Source organism: Rhincodon typus, chromosome 7 (assembly GCF_021869965.1).
Source record: "Rhincodon typus isolate 14 chromosome 7, sRhiTyp1.1, whole genome shotgun sequence".
Lineage (NCBI taxonomy): Eukaryota > Metazoa > Chordata > Chondrichthyes > Orectolobiformes > Rhincodontidae > Rhincodon > Rhincodon typus.
The window spans coordinates 5,699,126-5,716,295 of record NC_063338.1 but is presented as its reverse complement, the minus strand read 5'-3'; the positions used below and the strand labels follow the sequence as shown (position 1 = coordinate 5,716,295).

Sequence of the window (17,170 nt, the reverse complement as noted above, 5' to 3'; positions counted from 1 at the left end):
ATGTGAGAGAGTATTGGGCTGGATCCCAACCACAGTTCATTAGCCTCCCAACACCCTCCATGTACCCTGGCAAATGAAGAATGTCCTCTTAATTGTTATAGCTAGCTGTTGGCTGCACCCATGAAAGAGGCACTGTCTTTTAGCTGCAGGTGGAGAGGTTGGAAGGTGAAGGACGGTGTCTGTAAACTAGTGGAATGAGTACACCAATGGGAATATGGGACAGTTTGGGTCACGACATGGGGATGAGTTGTCCTCGACTTATTGATGCATGTTTAAGCTACCTGAGTAAGTCTGCATGTCCTTCCATTTTGTTTATCAAGCCTCCATTTTTGTGGGTACGTGCAGTTGGAATTGCTATTGCTCATAGGTGCTGGTTTAGGGAAGAGAGATAAAGTAGTCCTTATTGTTGTAGACTGACTAGGCCTTTATTTACTGCCTGTCCTTCTTGCACTGAGAAGATATTGGTGGACCATCTTCTTCAGCTGCTGCTGCAGGCAATTTGATACAAGTGAATGACTTGCTCAGCCTCTTTCAGTAGCAAGTGAACAGCCAACCACATGACTGTGTTGTCCTACACACCAGGTTACCATTAAGGACTCTTCTCAATCTCTCCCCTCACCTGAGGCGTGGTGACTCTCAGGTTAAACCACTACTAGTCATTTCTCTCTAATGAGAGAGCAGCTAGTCTAGTCAGAATATTAGCAACTTTATCTTTACATACTGGACCGGGTAAGGAGGGCAGATTTCTTTCTTAAAATCACATGAATTCACCAGTTGGGTTTTTATGACAATCTAAAAGCTTCATAGCCATCTTTCTTGAAATAAGCATCTTTTTTTATGTCCAAGTACATTAATGAAATTTACTAACTGAAATCTTAAATTGATGTTGTGTGAATTGAATATCTGTTCTCTGGACTGCATGTCCTATACCATTCTCTTTATTCTAAGTGTACTCTGTCTACGAACTTTAAGTAATATTTCCAAAGTTTGAAACTTTTACCAGTGTCCCCAGTATCACCAATTCTGAGGCCTACATAAATCAGCCTTCCCTTCCTGGATTAATGAGGTAGTACTGGGACATTGGCCAGTCTGTTCAAAGTTGTGTGTGTGTGTGCTGCATGATTTTGCATTGCAGTTCAGTGTGACATGCTCCTTCTCTCCTTGCATGTCGATATAACACCCATTCCCCTCTCCAACCCAGTGTTCTGAAACTTTCCCTCACCTTTTTGTTGCTCTGTGTGAAACAGGTTGCTGAGAAGAGTCGAAAAAAGAAGAAGAAACTGAAGGCCGTATGTAGCAAGCAGCACATTCGCGCTGGGGTTTGGGGAGTAACCCCGTGTATCATCCTCACGTTTATACACCTGTCCCAATCTTGGGGGGGGTGTAACGGGGATATAGGTGGGAGGGGTACCTCAATCCCCTCTTTCCCTGAGTCTGAATCATCATTATCATTGATCAGGGCACCATAGTTATGCCAGTGGTAGTGCTCCCAATCTCTCCTTTGTTAAAAAAAAAATCCCTATTGTGAATTAAGCCAGGGACACAGGAAGAGGAGCTGCTGTTTAGCTTGGATGAATGCAGAGTGGGAAATCCAGCGTATTTCTTGCTTTGTGTACATGCATGAATGGCTATGAATCCTTCCACTAGAGTTGTCCCACCTGCTTTGGACAGTGCCCACCAAGGGGCAATGGCCACTTGTGGATTTAAACTTCTGGTATGAACAGAAGACAACTCAATGTTGAATGGACACAATATTTCGGTATTATGGCATGGGACACAGCAAATGGTGGTGGCAGGCTGGTGTGGCACAGGCCACAGAAAATCAGTTGTCAGGAGGAGATATAAATTTACTGGAATTTTTTGGAGAGGTTAACTGCCCTTTGGGATTGTTGAAAGCAGATTTGACTGGGAATAAACAAGCAGCCTATATAGCAGCCTTAGCCATTTATCTCCTGGCCTTTAATATTTCTAAAAAAAGTCTGCTTGGAAAAAGACAATAATTCTGTTGTAATTCTGTTGACATAAGCCACAGGACTGTTTCCACTGGTTGGGGATTATAGAATTAGGGGGCATAGTCTGAGAATTAGGGCTAAACTATGCAGGAGAGATATTGGGAAATACTTGTATACAGAAAGGATGGCAGATGTTTGGAACTCTCTTCCATAAACTTCCCTTCCAGCAATGGGTGCTGTATCAGTTGTTAATTTTAAATCTGAAACAGATACATTTTTATTAAGCAAATGTATTAAGGGATATGGGCCAAGGCAGGTATATAGAGTTAGGCCACAGATCAGCCATGAGCTCATTGAATGGTGGAACAGGCTCAAGGGGCTAAATGGCTAAATACTGTTCTTATGATTATCATAAGATAACTGCATAATTGATCATTATCACAAAGGAGTGCCTGTCAGTTCACAGTTTGACAGATTAAAGTGGTTATAAAGCTTTTGATACAGGGTGATGAATATAAATTCTTGTCTCTATAAGGAATTAAATAGTTGAAGAAATTTCAATGTAGTGAATGGATTTTTTTTATCAATGGAAGTATTTTTAACACAGTAAATTCATCAATAGAAACTTGGAACTTTATTGTATTTCATCTCCATGTGCATACTGGATGAGTTTAATATTGTGGGTAAAAAGGTTAAGTGCAGTGTGGGAGCTGCATGAATTGCCACTGGGACTACAAAGGGCCATAATGGATGGCTGGGAAGCATAGGTTGGCCTGGAGGTTACGAGGAGCCATGGGGAAATAGGATCATGGGCATAAGTTGACAGAGAATAAATGAGGGCCATGGAGAATCTGTGGAGAACAAGAGGGTATTAGGGATGAGGACTAGAGAGCTGTTTTATTCTTTTCCATACAATTTCTTGAACACCAAGGAGGGTCTTTCAAACAGCCTGTTTCCACACCCAACTCTCTTAGCCCTGCCTCTGCACTGTTTCTGCATCCTCTTACTGCTGCTTCTCCCACCTCCCTACTATACAGGAGGCAAGTCTGATTATCTGAAACACTTCCACTCGACTCAGATGTGCCGTGTTGGCAATGTTCCTCGCTCTATGCTTCACAACTGAGCGAAGATTTATGCCTGTGGACCAAGTACATTAAAACCCCCTCTGCAAGCACTCCCAAGGCAGGTTTCCCATGGGATTAAATACAAAGTAAAATAGCCTCTAGACTGTCCACACCAAACATTTCCAGGGTCAGCATGGGGTTAGATCAGAGTTAAGCTTCCCCTGTTCAAATCCCTAGCTCAGAAATCTCCCTCTGTGTCTTAATACTGTGATGCTGTATTTTTTCATTGAGTTGGCGATGTGTCAGCTGTGGGAGTACTGAGTTACTGCCTACTTGGTGCATTTTCTAGAGTCACATCTGAGTATTGTTTGAGATGACACAAGCTCCCATCACTCATTACCGACAAAGGAGACTTTAATCTCGCCTCTTTGTGCTGGATTTTGTCTCCATGCGGCACAATCTGAAACTACATTTACTGTCTGCCTGAAAGGTGCTGAGATCCCCACAGATACCAAGAGACAGTGGGAATTCAGCCTGCGAATTCCTCACTTGATGAAAAGATCTATTTTGAGCAGAGCTAATAATAAGTAAGTCTTGTTTAAAAATAGAGTGGCTGCGACAGTGCATTGTGCCATGGGAACAGTTCTCAGTCTCAGCCTAGCTGGACCTTGCTGACCTGAAAAACCTAAATCTGGTCACTGTGGTGACGCTATTTATTATAGCATTGGGAGAGTCTGTATTTAAAGAGAAGGCATGGTGAGTTCAGTGGGAGCGTTTTGCCTCTCCGGCCAGACATAAGTCTTTCAAGGTGGCAAGGACAAGTTGACAGGCTCCTTGGGTTTATATATAGAAGCAGAGAGAACAAAAGCAAGGACACTAAACTTGCGAGTCAGGCCCCACATGACAAATCATGTCTAATTCCTGGCACAACACTTTAGCCTTCAAGAGAGTGTAGGGGACCTTATTTCAGTTACAGAGTCCGGAGTAACTGTGGCTACCCCCAAAGCAGGGAAGTGTTAAACAATAGATCACAATCAAGGTGTTCAAAATTATGAAGTGTTTTCGTGGAATAAAGAAACTATTTCTGCTGGACAAAGATTCTTTTTGCATTCTGTCACAAGTTGTGATTAGCGCTGGTTAGGCCAACATTTGATATCCATTCCTGATTTCTATTGAGAAGTTAATCACGAGTTGCCTTTTTGAGGCATTGCAGTGCACTCACAGTGCTGTTAGGTTGGGAGTTCCAGGACTTTGACCCAGTGATCAGAGAGACAGATTGACAGTAATTGGCAAAGAATGGTAGAATCGTAGATTGTTTACATTCAATGTGCTGGCTGTCTGCAGTAGCAATGCAGCTACATCTATTTACCTACTCTAATACCATAGTCCTGCAAATTTTTAGTTTTCCCTTTAATCCAATTCTCTTTTGAAAGCTATGATTGAACCTTCTTCCATTGCACCGTCAGGCAGTGTATTCCAGATTCTAAACAATATGGTTTATTTTCATGTTGTTCCCAGTTCTTCGGCAAATCAGTTTAAAATTGGTGTCCTCTGGTTCTCCACCAAAGGGAACGACTCCTCTTTACATATTCCGTCCACAGCCCTTTTGAATTTTGACACTTCTAATTAGGGTAAATACTTGCAAAGACAAAATGTGTAGGGCTACAGGGAGTGTGAACTAATCGGACAGTGCTACCAAAGAGCTAGCAGAGAGACGGTGGGTTGAATGGCTTCCTTCTAAGCCACAGCATTCAATGATTGGGTGTCATGCTTTTGCCCCATGGATAAGGGCTCTCCATTGACATAGGAGGAGCCTCATTGGAGTGAGTCAGGGCCCTGAGATTGTGTGGGAGGTCTACAGGTGTATGGGGTGGTTTAAGTTCAATGTCTTGGTAAACTTGACATTTGGCTCTTCACATCGGAGGCTGACTGATGGTGTGTTCTTCCTTGTATTTGTACTGTGAGCTCTTGCAAATATGTTAGCTTGTTACAATTTGGCGAAGTCCCAGTGGACTTGGACTCAACCGAGACAAGATAAGGCCAATCAAAGCCAAGTTAATGCAACATTCTGCCCTGTGCCTCAACTGATCCTTATGGACTGTTCTTCTCTCCTGACAGGCAAATGGCTTTGATGAGCTGTCATGTGGATCTGGGCCTAGTAAACAGCCCAGTAGGGTTAGTACTGCCTATTTGTGTGTGGGTGTGCATGTGTATGAGAATCTTGACAATCAATACAGTATTCTGTTGGTCATACGGTCACTGCAGCTTGAACTGTATGGTATGTTTTGTTATGTTTCTCCCACTCACTGGGATCACACAGAGCTCCTGGTACAGTGACGACAATTTGAGATCAGCAAAGCAGTGGCGCAGGAAGGAGACAGCGGTTTGTGTAATTTTATTCTCCTGCCATGCTCCTTGTGTGGGGAACAATTGTGATACTCATACAAATCCTCTCCTGGTTCACATGAAAACCACTTGTGTTGCGGTGTTCCATCACTTCCATTAGCACTTTCACTGTCATCCCCTTCTCCTGACCTCCCTCTATCTTTCATTATTACCTTCCCGCACCCCTTCCATTGCCCATTATCCCCTCAGGTTGCCCAGCAAACCCCCTCCTTCCTGCACACCTCATTGCTCCCAATGTCCCCAATGCTCCCACACTCCTTGCACCCCTCTCAGCCCCTGTCTCTCCTGATTCTCGCAACTCCCCACCTTGGCAGCCCACATTCCTGGCCCTCCCTGCTTAGAGCCTCCGTCCCTTCCATTCCCTTTCCCTCGTACTTGCCTCCATTCTCTCAAGCACACCCCATTCTCTCCTCCCTCGAACCCTTCCCTGCACCCATCTCCCAAATCTTACACATTATTTCTTTTCTCTTTTTCACCCTCACCATGCTCCTTTTGCTCCATTCGCTAAAGTCTGGGTATGTTTCTCCTTTCTCAGGGAAGCTGCTACTCTGACCTCCCTCTGTACAGCACTGGACCCAGCTCCAAATCCCATACGGCATCGCAGAATGGAACTCGGGTCTGTTTCTCTGCTGCCATTTCTTTGTTTTGTCGTGAGAGTTTTTGTCAGCATTCATGCCTACCTCCGTGTATCTACGTGTCCCAGTGTTTGTCATTGTGTGTATATTGTTATGACTGCTTCTCTCTATGGTTCCATGTAATCTTTGTTTCCTTTCCTGAATGGAGCCGAGATAATACATGCATATGAATACATGAATTAGGAGTGGGCTACTTGGCCCCTTTACATTGCTGTGACATTTAATAAAATTGTGGCGGATCTGATTATTCCATATTTCCACCTAATGCTGATAAGCCTTTCACCCCCTTACTTAATCCATCCCCACTGTCTTAAAAATATTTAAAGACTGCTTCCACTGCCTTTTTGAAGACGAACATTCAAAAGATACTTAAACCTCTGCAAAAAGAACTACGCTCATCGTCGTCTTAAATGGCAACTCCTTATTTTTTCAAACAGTGACTCTCTAGTTTTAGAATCTCCCATGAGAGAAAACATTCTGTCCACATCCATCCTCTCAAGGCGATTCAGGGTCTTATGTGTTTCAATCAAATTGCCTCTTGGTCGTAGAGTCAGCACAGAAACAGACTCCTTGTTCCAACCAGTCCGAGCCAAACGTTACCCCAAACTAAACTAGTCCCACCTGCCTGCTCTTGGCCCCATTACCCTCCAAACCTTTCCTAGTCATGTACTTATCCAAGTGTCTTTTAAACATTCTAACTGTGCCTGCATCCACCGCTACCTCAGAAGGTTCATTCCACATGCGAATCACCCTCTGTAAAAATATCTGCCTCATGTCTTTTTTAAATCTCTCTCCTCTCACCCTAAAAAATGTCCCTAGTCTTGTAATCCCCCATTAACCACTTTACCATTTAACCCTATTATACCCCTCATGATTTTATAAACCACTACAAGGTCACCTCTCAACCTCCTATGCTCCAGTGAAAAACGTCCCAGCTTATCCAGCCTTACTTTAGAACTTAAACATTCCATACCCAGCCACATCCTGGTAAATCTCTTCTGAACCCTCTCTAGCTTAATACTATCGTCCCTGGATTGAGCAATGAAGGCAAGCGTGCTAAACATCTTTTTAACCATCCTGTCTATATGTGACACAAGCTTCAAAGAATTATGTATCTGAACCCCTAGGTCCTTCTGTTCTACAGTTCTATCCAGGGCCCTACCATTAATTACGTGAGTCCTGCCCCTGTTTGTTATACCAAGATATAATACCTCGCATTTATCCAAATTGATTTCCATATGCCTTTTTCAGCTCATTGACCCATTTGATCAAGATCCCTTTGTAATCTTCAAAAATCTTCTTCACTGTCTGCTATGTCACCAGTTTTGGTGTTGTCCACCAACTCCTCCAGATACAAATCTAGCCTGACCAAATTTTCCTCAAAAGACAATCCGCCCACTCCAGGTAGACCAGTGAACCTCCTCTGAACTGCTTCCGATGCAGTTTTACATCCTTCCTTAAATAAGGAAATCAATACTGGTACAAGTACTCTAGTTGTGCCCCTGTATAATTAAGAGACCACCTCCCGACTTTGTACTCCATTCACTTCACAATAAATGATAATATTATATTAGCTTTTTCAATTACTTACTGTACCTGCACATTAACCTTTCGCAAATCATGCACGAGGGCACCCAGATTCTTCTGCATCTTGGAGCTCTGTAATGTCTGATCATTTAAATAATACTTTTTTAATCTTACCCACCAAAATGGACAATATAACATTTTCTCATAGTTTCACATCATAATCCGCCTATCTATGTCCCCTTAAGGCTCCTCACAACATTTTTATTAATTCATTCATGGGATATGGCTGTTATTGCTCATCTCTAATTGCCTTTGAGAAGACAGTGGTAACCGGCACATAAAGTCTATTCAGTATAAGTAAACCTACAAGCCCATAAGGAGGGAGCTCCAGGATTCTGACCTGGTGAAGGAAACCACTAAAAGAATGGCAATATATTTCGAAGTCAGGATGGTGAGTGGCTTGGAGGGAAACTTGCAGGAGCTGGTGTTCCCATGTTTTTGTTGCCCTTGTCCTTCTAAGTAGTGGTCTTGCTGGCAGACTAGAGTGTTGGTCTTGAAAAGATGTTGTTCTAAACATTTCATGAAGAGGAGGATTCTATTGCAGTTTGCTTTTCTTTCAGCTTCCTTGCCGATCACACCCTTCTATAGATTCATATCCTTGCTGAATGACAATCATGAAGGCTTATGGAGTACCCATCCTAATTTGGGTACCTCAGAAATTTATGATGGTTCTCCTCCTGCTCATGATGGCATATGATACTCATGAATGGAACCATCACCATCTTAGTGAAAACTCATTGCAAGAATCCTTTTCTCCATCTTTCTCTCAGCAGTACTATAGATCACCTACAGCAAATTATCTACAGGCATGGATATGATTAACAGAACAGACAGAAACTGTTCAACGTGCACCACCATCAATCCAAAACCAAGTTTATTCCAACCTCAATCATTGAGCTTCAGTATGCCAATGATAATTCCACATGTACTCATTCAGAAACTGAGCTCTAGGCCATTATTAATCTTTCCACCGAAGCATATGCGAAAATTAGCCTTTCATTAAACATCAGGAAAGGTAAGGTAATTCCCAGCCAGCTCCCACAGGACAACCACCTTCCTCCCCCCCACTCCCCCACAAAACCCCCATTCCCCAAACGGTTAAGACCAAAAGTTAGATCTTCAAAACTCTGAACCATTTCCAATAGTTTGAAAGGTTCTTTTTAATGAAGGGAGACCTAGGTAAAATTTAACACCATCTCCCACATGCCAGATCAGCCTTTAAGAGACTGATGGAAAGTGTATTTGAGGATCTGGATCTCAAAGCTGAGCGTGAGGGCATTGTTTACCATGCAGCAGTGATCCCTTGTGCTCCTATGTATTTCAGTCACTTGGATGACCTATGCTAGGCACATAAAGCACTGGAGAAATGCCAGCATTGTTGCCTTTGCAAAACACTCCAAATCTGGTAGCACAAAAGGTGATCCACCAGTAATGTCCTCTCCCAAGGCAGTGTGCTCAGAGGTGTTAATCATTCAGACCCAGATCCTCAGTATGTCTGACACCAAACTGTTCCCAAACCAAATACTCAGGAAGGCATTGAACACACTGGAGAGACATCACTGGGAATACACAGAAGTGAGGTCAAGGTGTTAGAGAAATGCAGAAACCTCCAGATACTTCTTCTACCTGACCATTCAAACAAAAGCTGCCCACATCTGGCAGAGTCTGTAGACCATGCACTGGAGTTGATCGCCAACTCGAAACTCCCAGAATTGGAGAGGAAGCAAGTCATGCACTTCATCTCGAGAAACTGTCTGGGAAGAAGAGTTGCATGAGACACCAAGAATGGAATTATTGAGCAATCAAAACAGTTAGTTTACATCAGTCAGTCACAATAGACACAGAATCTGACCCATGGTAGAGAATCTTGGGAAGCATACATACAAAATTACTTTTGTTTACCATATGCCATACAAGCCAGATGTCAGATCTCAAATTACCTGTACTCCTATATCCTGAAAGAGAACTTCATTTGCATTTGAATGATATATGACAGTGACACAATGACCACCTGACACAGACAGCTGCAGGATGTGTTCAGGTGTATAAGCTGCATCTTGGTACTGCCTCAAGAAAAAAAGGCATGGAAAAAGGGTGGGGAGCTTGGTGTAAAAAGAGGGATTGCAAAGGTTAATGAAAGTCTGGGACTTGGACTCTCCCGGGACTGATGGCAGACCTTTGTTACGATTAATAAATGGGTTTGTTTACGTAACAGCATATTTAGGTCACTTGGCTATTCAAGCCTTAATCCATCAGCCAATTTGAATGCAGCTCATTTGTATCCCCATCTTTCTTTGATCCTTAACCCTTGATAGCTATGCCCTACTAAAATTGAGCTGTCTCAATCTTGAAAGCACCAATTGTCCTCCAGGATCCACAGCTTTTTAGGACAGCCACTGATTTTCACTGTTCTTTCTATTAAGAATTGAATCCTGATTCCCCTCAAATATCCTTGCTTGAATTCTAAAATTATTGCCCTAATTTTAAGACTTACCCAACAGAGGAAATAGTTATTACAGATTTATTCTATCACATCATTTCAATATTTTACATATATTAATTTGCTCTTGGCTCATTCTTTTGTACTCGAACACAAAAAGGTTGAGTTAATGATGTCTTCAGTAGCTTAACCCTTTCAGTGACATGATAATAGTATGAATCTGCACTGCATGACCTTCCTGAGGTCCTCAGAACTAAACACAGCAGTCCAAACTGAATCTGACCAATGTGATACAACGGAAGTGTTAACATTCACTCTTTTAATTCTAAACATAAGTATTTTATCAGTCCTTCCATGTACTTTTTGTTTCTTTGCAGTTCCTAGCTTCTCATCATTTGGAAAATATTGTGATTGGCACCACATGCACAAGCATCCACTTCCTCCCGACGCTCAGTAGTGGCAATGTATACGATCTACAAGATGCACTGCAGAAATTCACCAAGGCTCCTTAGACACAACCAAATCCATCTAAAAGGACAAGAACACCAGATACATGGGAACACCACCACCTGCAAATTCAGGTGGCCACTCACCATCCTGATTTGGAAATATTTCACTGTTCCTTCACTGTCACTGAATCAAAATTCCTGGAATTCCCTCCCTAGGGGCACTGTGGGTCAACCTACAGCACATGGACTGCAGCTGTTTAAGAAGGCAGCTCACCACCACTTTTTCAAAGGTAACTAGAGGTGGGAATAAATGCTGGCCAGCCAGCGATGTCCACATCCCACGAGTGAATAAAAAAAATTAACCTTTCTCTCAACCAAAGAGTTAATGATTCGTCTCCTTGCATTTGATGAGTGTCATGCACGTAGTAACCTGGTTTGTATACACTCTCTCCCTGCCTCTGTCTTCAGTCTTTCTCTCTGATCAGACTCTGCCTGGTTACAATGCTATTAAACAATGTCTTTGACGTGCCAGGTTAGTTCCCTGTGCTGGTGTATTTCTTGGCTTTATCTCTCTTCTCTCTCATTTCATTCTTCTAGGTGTCTGCCTACGATGGGAGTTGCAGCCGCCGGTACAGTAGCTCCAGCTCTCACGCAGTAAGGCCCAGTCTCTGTTTTTCCCTCAACCAGTCCCCTCTCACAGTCACTGTCTCTTGGAAGATCAGTTCCTAACATGGTGTCAGTGTACTCCTGAAGCCAGGCTAGTTAATCTGCACAGCAGAAACCCAGTTCTGACTTGGGAGTTTGCTTCATTGGTATGAGTGCCCTAGATTCTCGTGAATCTGATCCCCACCCCTCACCAGTGACAGTGCAAAGCATTGTCAAACAACCAAGACTGGACAGTCACCAGTACGACAGGAGCAGTGGAGTGTCTGCTTCAAATTTTACCTGTGTCCTCACCCCTCCCCATCTCTGTAACCTTGTCCAGCCATCCAGTTGTCCGACAGCTGTGTGCTCAGGCAATTCTTGTAGAACCTAGATTTTAATCACCCCATCACTGATGGCTGTGTTTTCAGTTGCTTGGACCCTCGGTTGTTGAATTCTGTCCCTAAATCTCTCTGCCAACAAAGGTGTTGTTAATGGTTATTGAAGAGGCTGGAGCCTCACTTTGGGCTCTGGTTGGGTCCAGGTCAGGCTTGTTTATGTTTGCTGCCCAGGACCACAATACCCAAGCTATCACATACACAGCTCACCTGGCTTTCCTGCTGGGGTCAGGCCAATCCAAAATTGGGTCCCAAGAGAGCAGCAGGTTTATGGTGAAGAGGGTCCAGGGAGAGCTGGCTTCAAGACATTGCGTTATGAAGCTCTCTTCATTAAAGTAACAATGATTGAAGGACATTGCATGCTGTAAACTCAATAACATATTTGTACCATTTGTCTAATGTACACTTTCTCTATCTCTCTCCCTTTCTTCGCTCATCAAGCTTTCAGAACATAACTGCTTTCTTGGCTCTGGCTCCCGTACATCATCTCGTGCGAGCTCAGCTCGTGCCAGTCCAGTGGTGAGGAACTCGTAGCTTGTTCTGTACTGCTTTTGAATGCAAAACCAGCATTCCTGGTTTTTCACTCTCCTGCTTGTCACTTTATTCCGTCTTCTTCCTCTTGCTCCCCATTCATCTCCCATACGAGACCTTCCTCACTGCCCCATTGCCCCCCTTCCTCTCCCTCCTAACCTTTTTCCTCCCTGGGGTGCAGTACAGGTGGAAATAGGTCTGTCACAATATAACACAGGTACAGTACTGGTGGGGCAGGTTGTACACTGTCTAATACTGGGGTACAGTACTGGTGGTATGGATCTGTCACACAATAATATTGATATACAATACTGACTAACACAGGTATATCGCTGCATAACAAGGGTACAGTACTGGTAGATACAGGGCTGTGCAATCAAATATGGGTACAGTATTGACTGGTATACATCAGTAATATATAATTGTAATATATAACTATATAACTATACATTGGGGGAGAGCACTGGTGGTTACAGTTCTGTCACTGTACGTCATGGATGCACTACTGGTGGGTTTGGGACTGTACTTATAAAACGGGTGCAGTGCCGGTGGTGTCAGATCTGCATTGTATAACACTGGGATAGTGTACTGGTGGGGACAGATCTGCCAATGTATTTTACTGGTCTAATAATGTTGGGGACAAGAATGTTGCCATATTATCCTGGAGTAGATGACTGGTGGGGACAGGTCTGATCTTGTATAATACTGGGGTACGGTACAGATGGGTATGGGTCTGTCACTGTACAACGACAGGATTTAGAACTGGTGTGGACAGTCTGTCACTTGGATATAGTATTGGTGGAGACAGAATGCCATTGTCTAACACTGGGTACGGTACTGGTGGGGGCAGATCACTGTATACCACAGGAATACAATATTGATGAATACAGGTCTGTCACCAGTGGTGGGCATAATTGAATTTTATATATATTATGTATATATATAAAATAAGCATGAATTATATTTACTTATTTGTTTTGAAAGCATATGTTCCTTAGTATCAGTGGCCACATTGCATATAAATTCAGAGTTATATTTGCAGTGTTTTGTGCTTCTGACAGCCTCACAGAACTGAGGTCTGTTCCACAGATAGTGATTGACACTGGTTTATTCTCTCACGGCCAGTCATTCTAACTGGCTGATGTCAACCAGTAGCTACCGGCTCTCACTGGATACAATTCCAGGTGCACTGATCCTTGTTGTGTTATCCTCACTTGGCACTTGAGAAAGGAATGACAGTTCGGATACTACTTTCTCTTTCTCTCTTTCCTATGTAGGTGGAGGAAAGGCTGGAGAAGGATTTTACAGAGAAGGTACGTACCTCCCCACAAGCAACTAATGGAGCGGTAAAGATTACTGCCCTTGTGTGTCTGTCATCCCCTAGACTTCAGGAACCATTCACTTATAATCACAGTCTCCACACAGATCACTTGCAATTCTGTTGGGATTGAAAGGCTGCTCGATAACACCAGAATACCCCAGACAGCTGAATGACAAGCTATCTGACAGTTCCATGCTTTTATTCGGGTGCTGAGACTGAAATCTCAAGGATGTTTAGCCAATCACATCCACAATGGTCAAAAGCAAACAGCCAACTATTCTAATCCATTTTCCAGCACTTGGCCCAGAGTCTTGTATGCCTTGGCATTGCAAGTGCACAGTTAAACACTTCTTGATGTTATAAGGATCTCTGCCTCTACCACCCAAATGTCCAGATTCTCACCACTTCTGGGTGAAAAAGTATTTCCTCCTATCTCCAAATCTTCTGCCATTTAAAGTAAATCTTTGCCCCCTGGTTATTGATCCTTCCATTGAGGGGAATAGTTTACTCTTAAATAAAAAAAAAAGAACTGCGGATGCTGTAAATCAGGAACAAAAACAAAGTTGCTGGAAAAGCTCAGCAGGTCTGGCAACATCTGTGAAAGAAAAAACACAGTTAACGTTTCGGTTCCAGTGATCCTTCCTCGGAACCAGTTCTGAGGAAGGGTCACCGGACCCGAAGCATTAACTCTGAATAGTTTATTCCTGTCTATCCTATCTATGTCCCTCATACTTTTATACATCTCAGTCATGTCCCCTCTCAATCTCCTCTGCTCTAAGGAAAACGTCAGTCTGTCCAACCTCCGTAATTGAAACACTCCAGTTCAGGCAATAGCCTTGTAAGCCTCCAGTCACTATCACCAATGCTATCACATCCCTTCTATGATTCGGGTTTCAGAACTGCACACAAGCTGTAGCCTAACCAATGTTTTATACAGTTCCAACATAATCTCCCTACTCCAAAAATTTATGCCTCGATGAATAAATGCAAGTATCCCATATGCTTAGCCACTTTATCCACCTGTCCTGATACCTTTAGGAACCGGTGTACTTGCACACCAAGGTCCCTTTGATCCTTGGTGCTTTCCAGTGTGCTACCGTTCATCATGTATTCACTTGCGTTGTTTGTCCTGCCCAAGTCCATCACCAAACATTTTGATTTGCCACTATCAGCCCATCTGACCAGCTCGTCTATATCCTCTTGCAGTCTAAGGCTCTCTTCCTCGTTATTTACCAAACCACACATGTTTGTATCATCTGAAAACTTACTTATCAACTCTCCTACCTTCATGTCTAAATCATTTGTATAAACCACAACAGTAAGGGCTCCACTAGACACTAGCTTCCGTTTAGAGAAATACCCCTCAACCATCACTCTTTGCTTCCTGCCACACAGCTAATTGTGGATCCAATTTGCCAAATTTCCTTGGATCCCACAGGGTCTTACCATTTGCCATCAATCCCTCATGCGGGATATTATCAAAAGCCTTGCTAAAGTCCTAGCAGATTGCATCAAAAGCACTGCTCTCATCTATACGACATGTCACCTCTTCAAAAAATTCCGTCAAGTTGGTGAGACATGTCCTCCACTTAACAAAACCATGCTGACTGTTCTTGCTAAATCCTTGCTTCTCCAAATGCAGATTAATTCTGTCCCTCAGAGTTTCTTCCAATAGTTTCCCTCCCATTGAGGTTAGAATGACTGGCTTATAGTTTCCTGGTTTATCCCTTGCATCCTTCTTGAATAATGACAATACAGTGGATGTCCTCTAGTCCTCTGTGGCCAGACAGGAATTGAAAATTATTGCAAATGCCCCTGCTATTTCGTCCCTTACCTTGATAAACAATCTGGGATACATTTCGTCTGGCCCTGGAGATTTATCTACTTTTAATCTTGCCAGACCATTTAGAACCTTGTTTTACCTTCAAGCATTTTGTCTATTTTATGCTCATCAGTCAGGAATCATTTTCCATATGGCCCTCCCATGTCAGCATCAAGCCAGGGTTCAATGGACAGTGCAAGAGGGATGCCAGGAGCAGCAATGGCATACCTAAAAATAAGGTGTCATCCTGGTGATGCTCCCAAATAGGACTAATTGCATGCCAAACAGCATAAGCAACAAGTGATAAATAGAGCTAAGCCACTCTACTGTGAACAGATCAGATCTAAGCTCTGCAGTCCTGCCACATCCAATTGTGAACGGTGGTGGACGATTAAACAACTCACTGAAGGAGGAGGCTCCACAAGTGTACCCATCTTCAAAGATCGGGGAGCCCAGCACATCAGTACAAAAGATAAGGCTGAAATACTCGTAGCAATTTTCTGCAATAAGTGCCGAATGGATGATCTATCTTGGGCTCCTCTAGTAGTCCCCAAGATCACAGATTCAGTCTTCAGTCAATTTGATTCACTCAATGTGATATCAAGAAATGGTTGCAGGCACTAGATACTGCAAAGGCTATGGATGGTGACAACATTCTGGCAATAATACCTTCGACTTGTGCTCCAGAACTTTCTGCACCCTTGGCCAAATTTGTCCAGTATAGTTACAACATTAGCATGTACCCAACAATGTGAAAAATTGCCCAGGGATGTCCTGTACACACAAAGCAGGACAAATCCAACACAGCCAATTACCACCCCCTTCAGTCTACTCTGATCATAGGCAAAGTGATGGCAGGTGTCATCAATAACACTATCAAGCAGCACTTGCTCAGCAATAAGCTGCTCACTGACACCCAGGTCGGGTTTTGCCAGAGCCACTCATCTCCTGACATTATTACGGCTTTGGTTCAAACATGGTCAAAAGCACTGTATTCCAGAGATGAGGTGAGAGTGACAGTCTTTGACAACAAGGTTGCATTTGACCAAGAGTGGCATCAAGGAATCCTGACAAAAATGGAATCAGTGGGTACTGGGGGCAAATGCTCTGCTGATTGGAGTCAAACCTGGCATATAGGAAGATAGTTATGGTTATTGGAGGTCAGTCATCTCCGTTCCAGGACACCTCTGAAGGAGCTCCTCAGGGTAGTGTTCGATGTCAGACCATCTTTAGCTGTTTCATCCATGACTTCCTTCCATCATAAGGTGAGCAGTGGGATGCTCGCCAATGATTACATAATGCTCAGCACTATTTGCGACTCCTCAGATACTGAAGCAGTCCATGTTCAAGTGTAACAAAATCGGACAAGATCCAGGCTTGGGCTGATAAGTAGCAAGTAACATTTACACCACACAAATGCCAAGTGATGACCAGCTCCAATAACAGACAATGTAACCAGTGGCCCTTGACATTCAATGGTGTTTCTATCACTGATTCCCCCACGATCAACATCCTGGGGGTTATCATTGACCAGAAACTCAACTGAACTCACCACATAAACACAGTCGCATCAAGGGCAGGTCAGATGCGAGTAACTGACTTCCTGATTCCCCAAAGCTTTTCCATCATTTACAAGGAGTGTGATGGAATATTACCCCACTTGCCTGGATGAGTGCAGCTCCAACAACACTTCAGAAGCTTGACACCATTCAGGACAAAGCAGCCCACTTGATTGGCACTAAATCTACAAGCACCCACTTCCCCCACCACTGATGCTCAGTAGCAGCATGTGTACTATCTGCAAGATGCACTGCAAAAATTCACCAAAGGTCCTTATCAACACCCTCCATACCCAAAACCACTTCCATCTAGAAGGAGAGATAGTAGGAACTGCAGATGCTGGAGAATCCGAGACAACAAGGT

At 43.3% G+C, this 17,170-nt stretch overlaps 1 protein-coding gene across 1 annotated transcript in view; it reads left to right on the top strand.

The window, feature by feature from the left end:
• LOC109935679 (nuclear mitotic apparatus protein 1-like) overlaps window positions 1-17,170 on the top strand; it is a 123,670-nt gene that overhangs the window by 55,367 nt on the left and 51,133 nt on the right. The window contains exon 5 of the mRNA XM_048598681.1: window positions 13,382-13,417. Coding sequence (XP_048454638.1) covers window positions 13,382-13,417 — 36 coding nt within the window. The remainder of the gene's footprint in view (window positions 1-13,381; window positions 13,418-17,170) is intronic.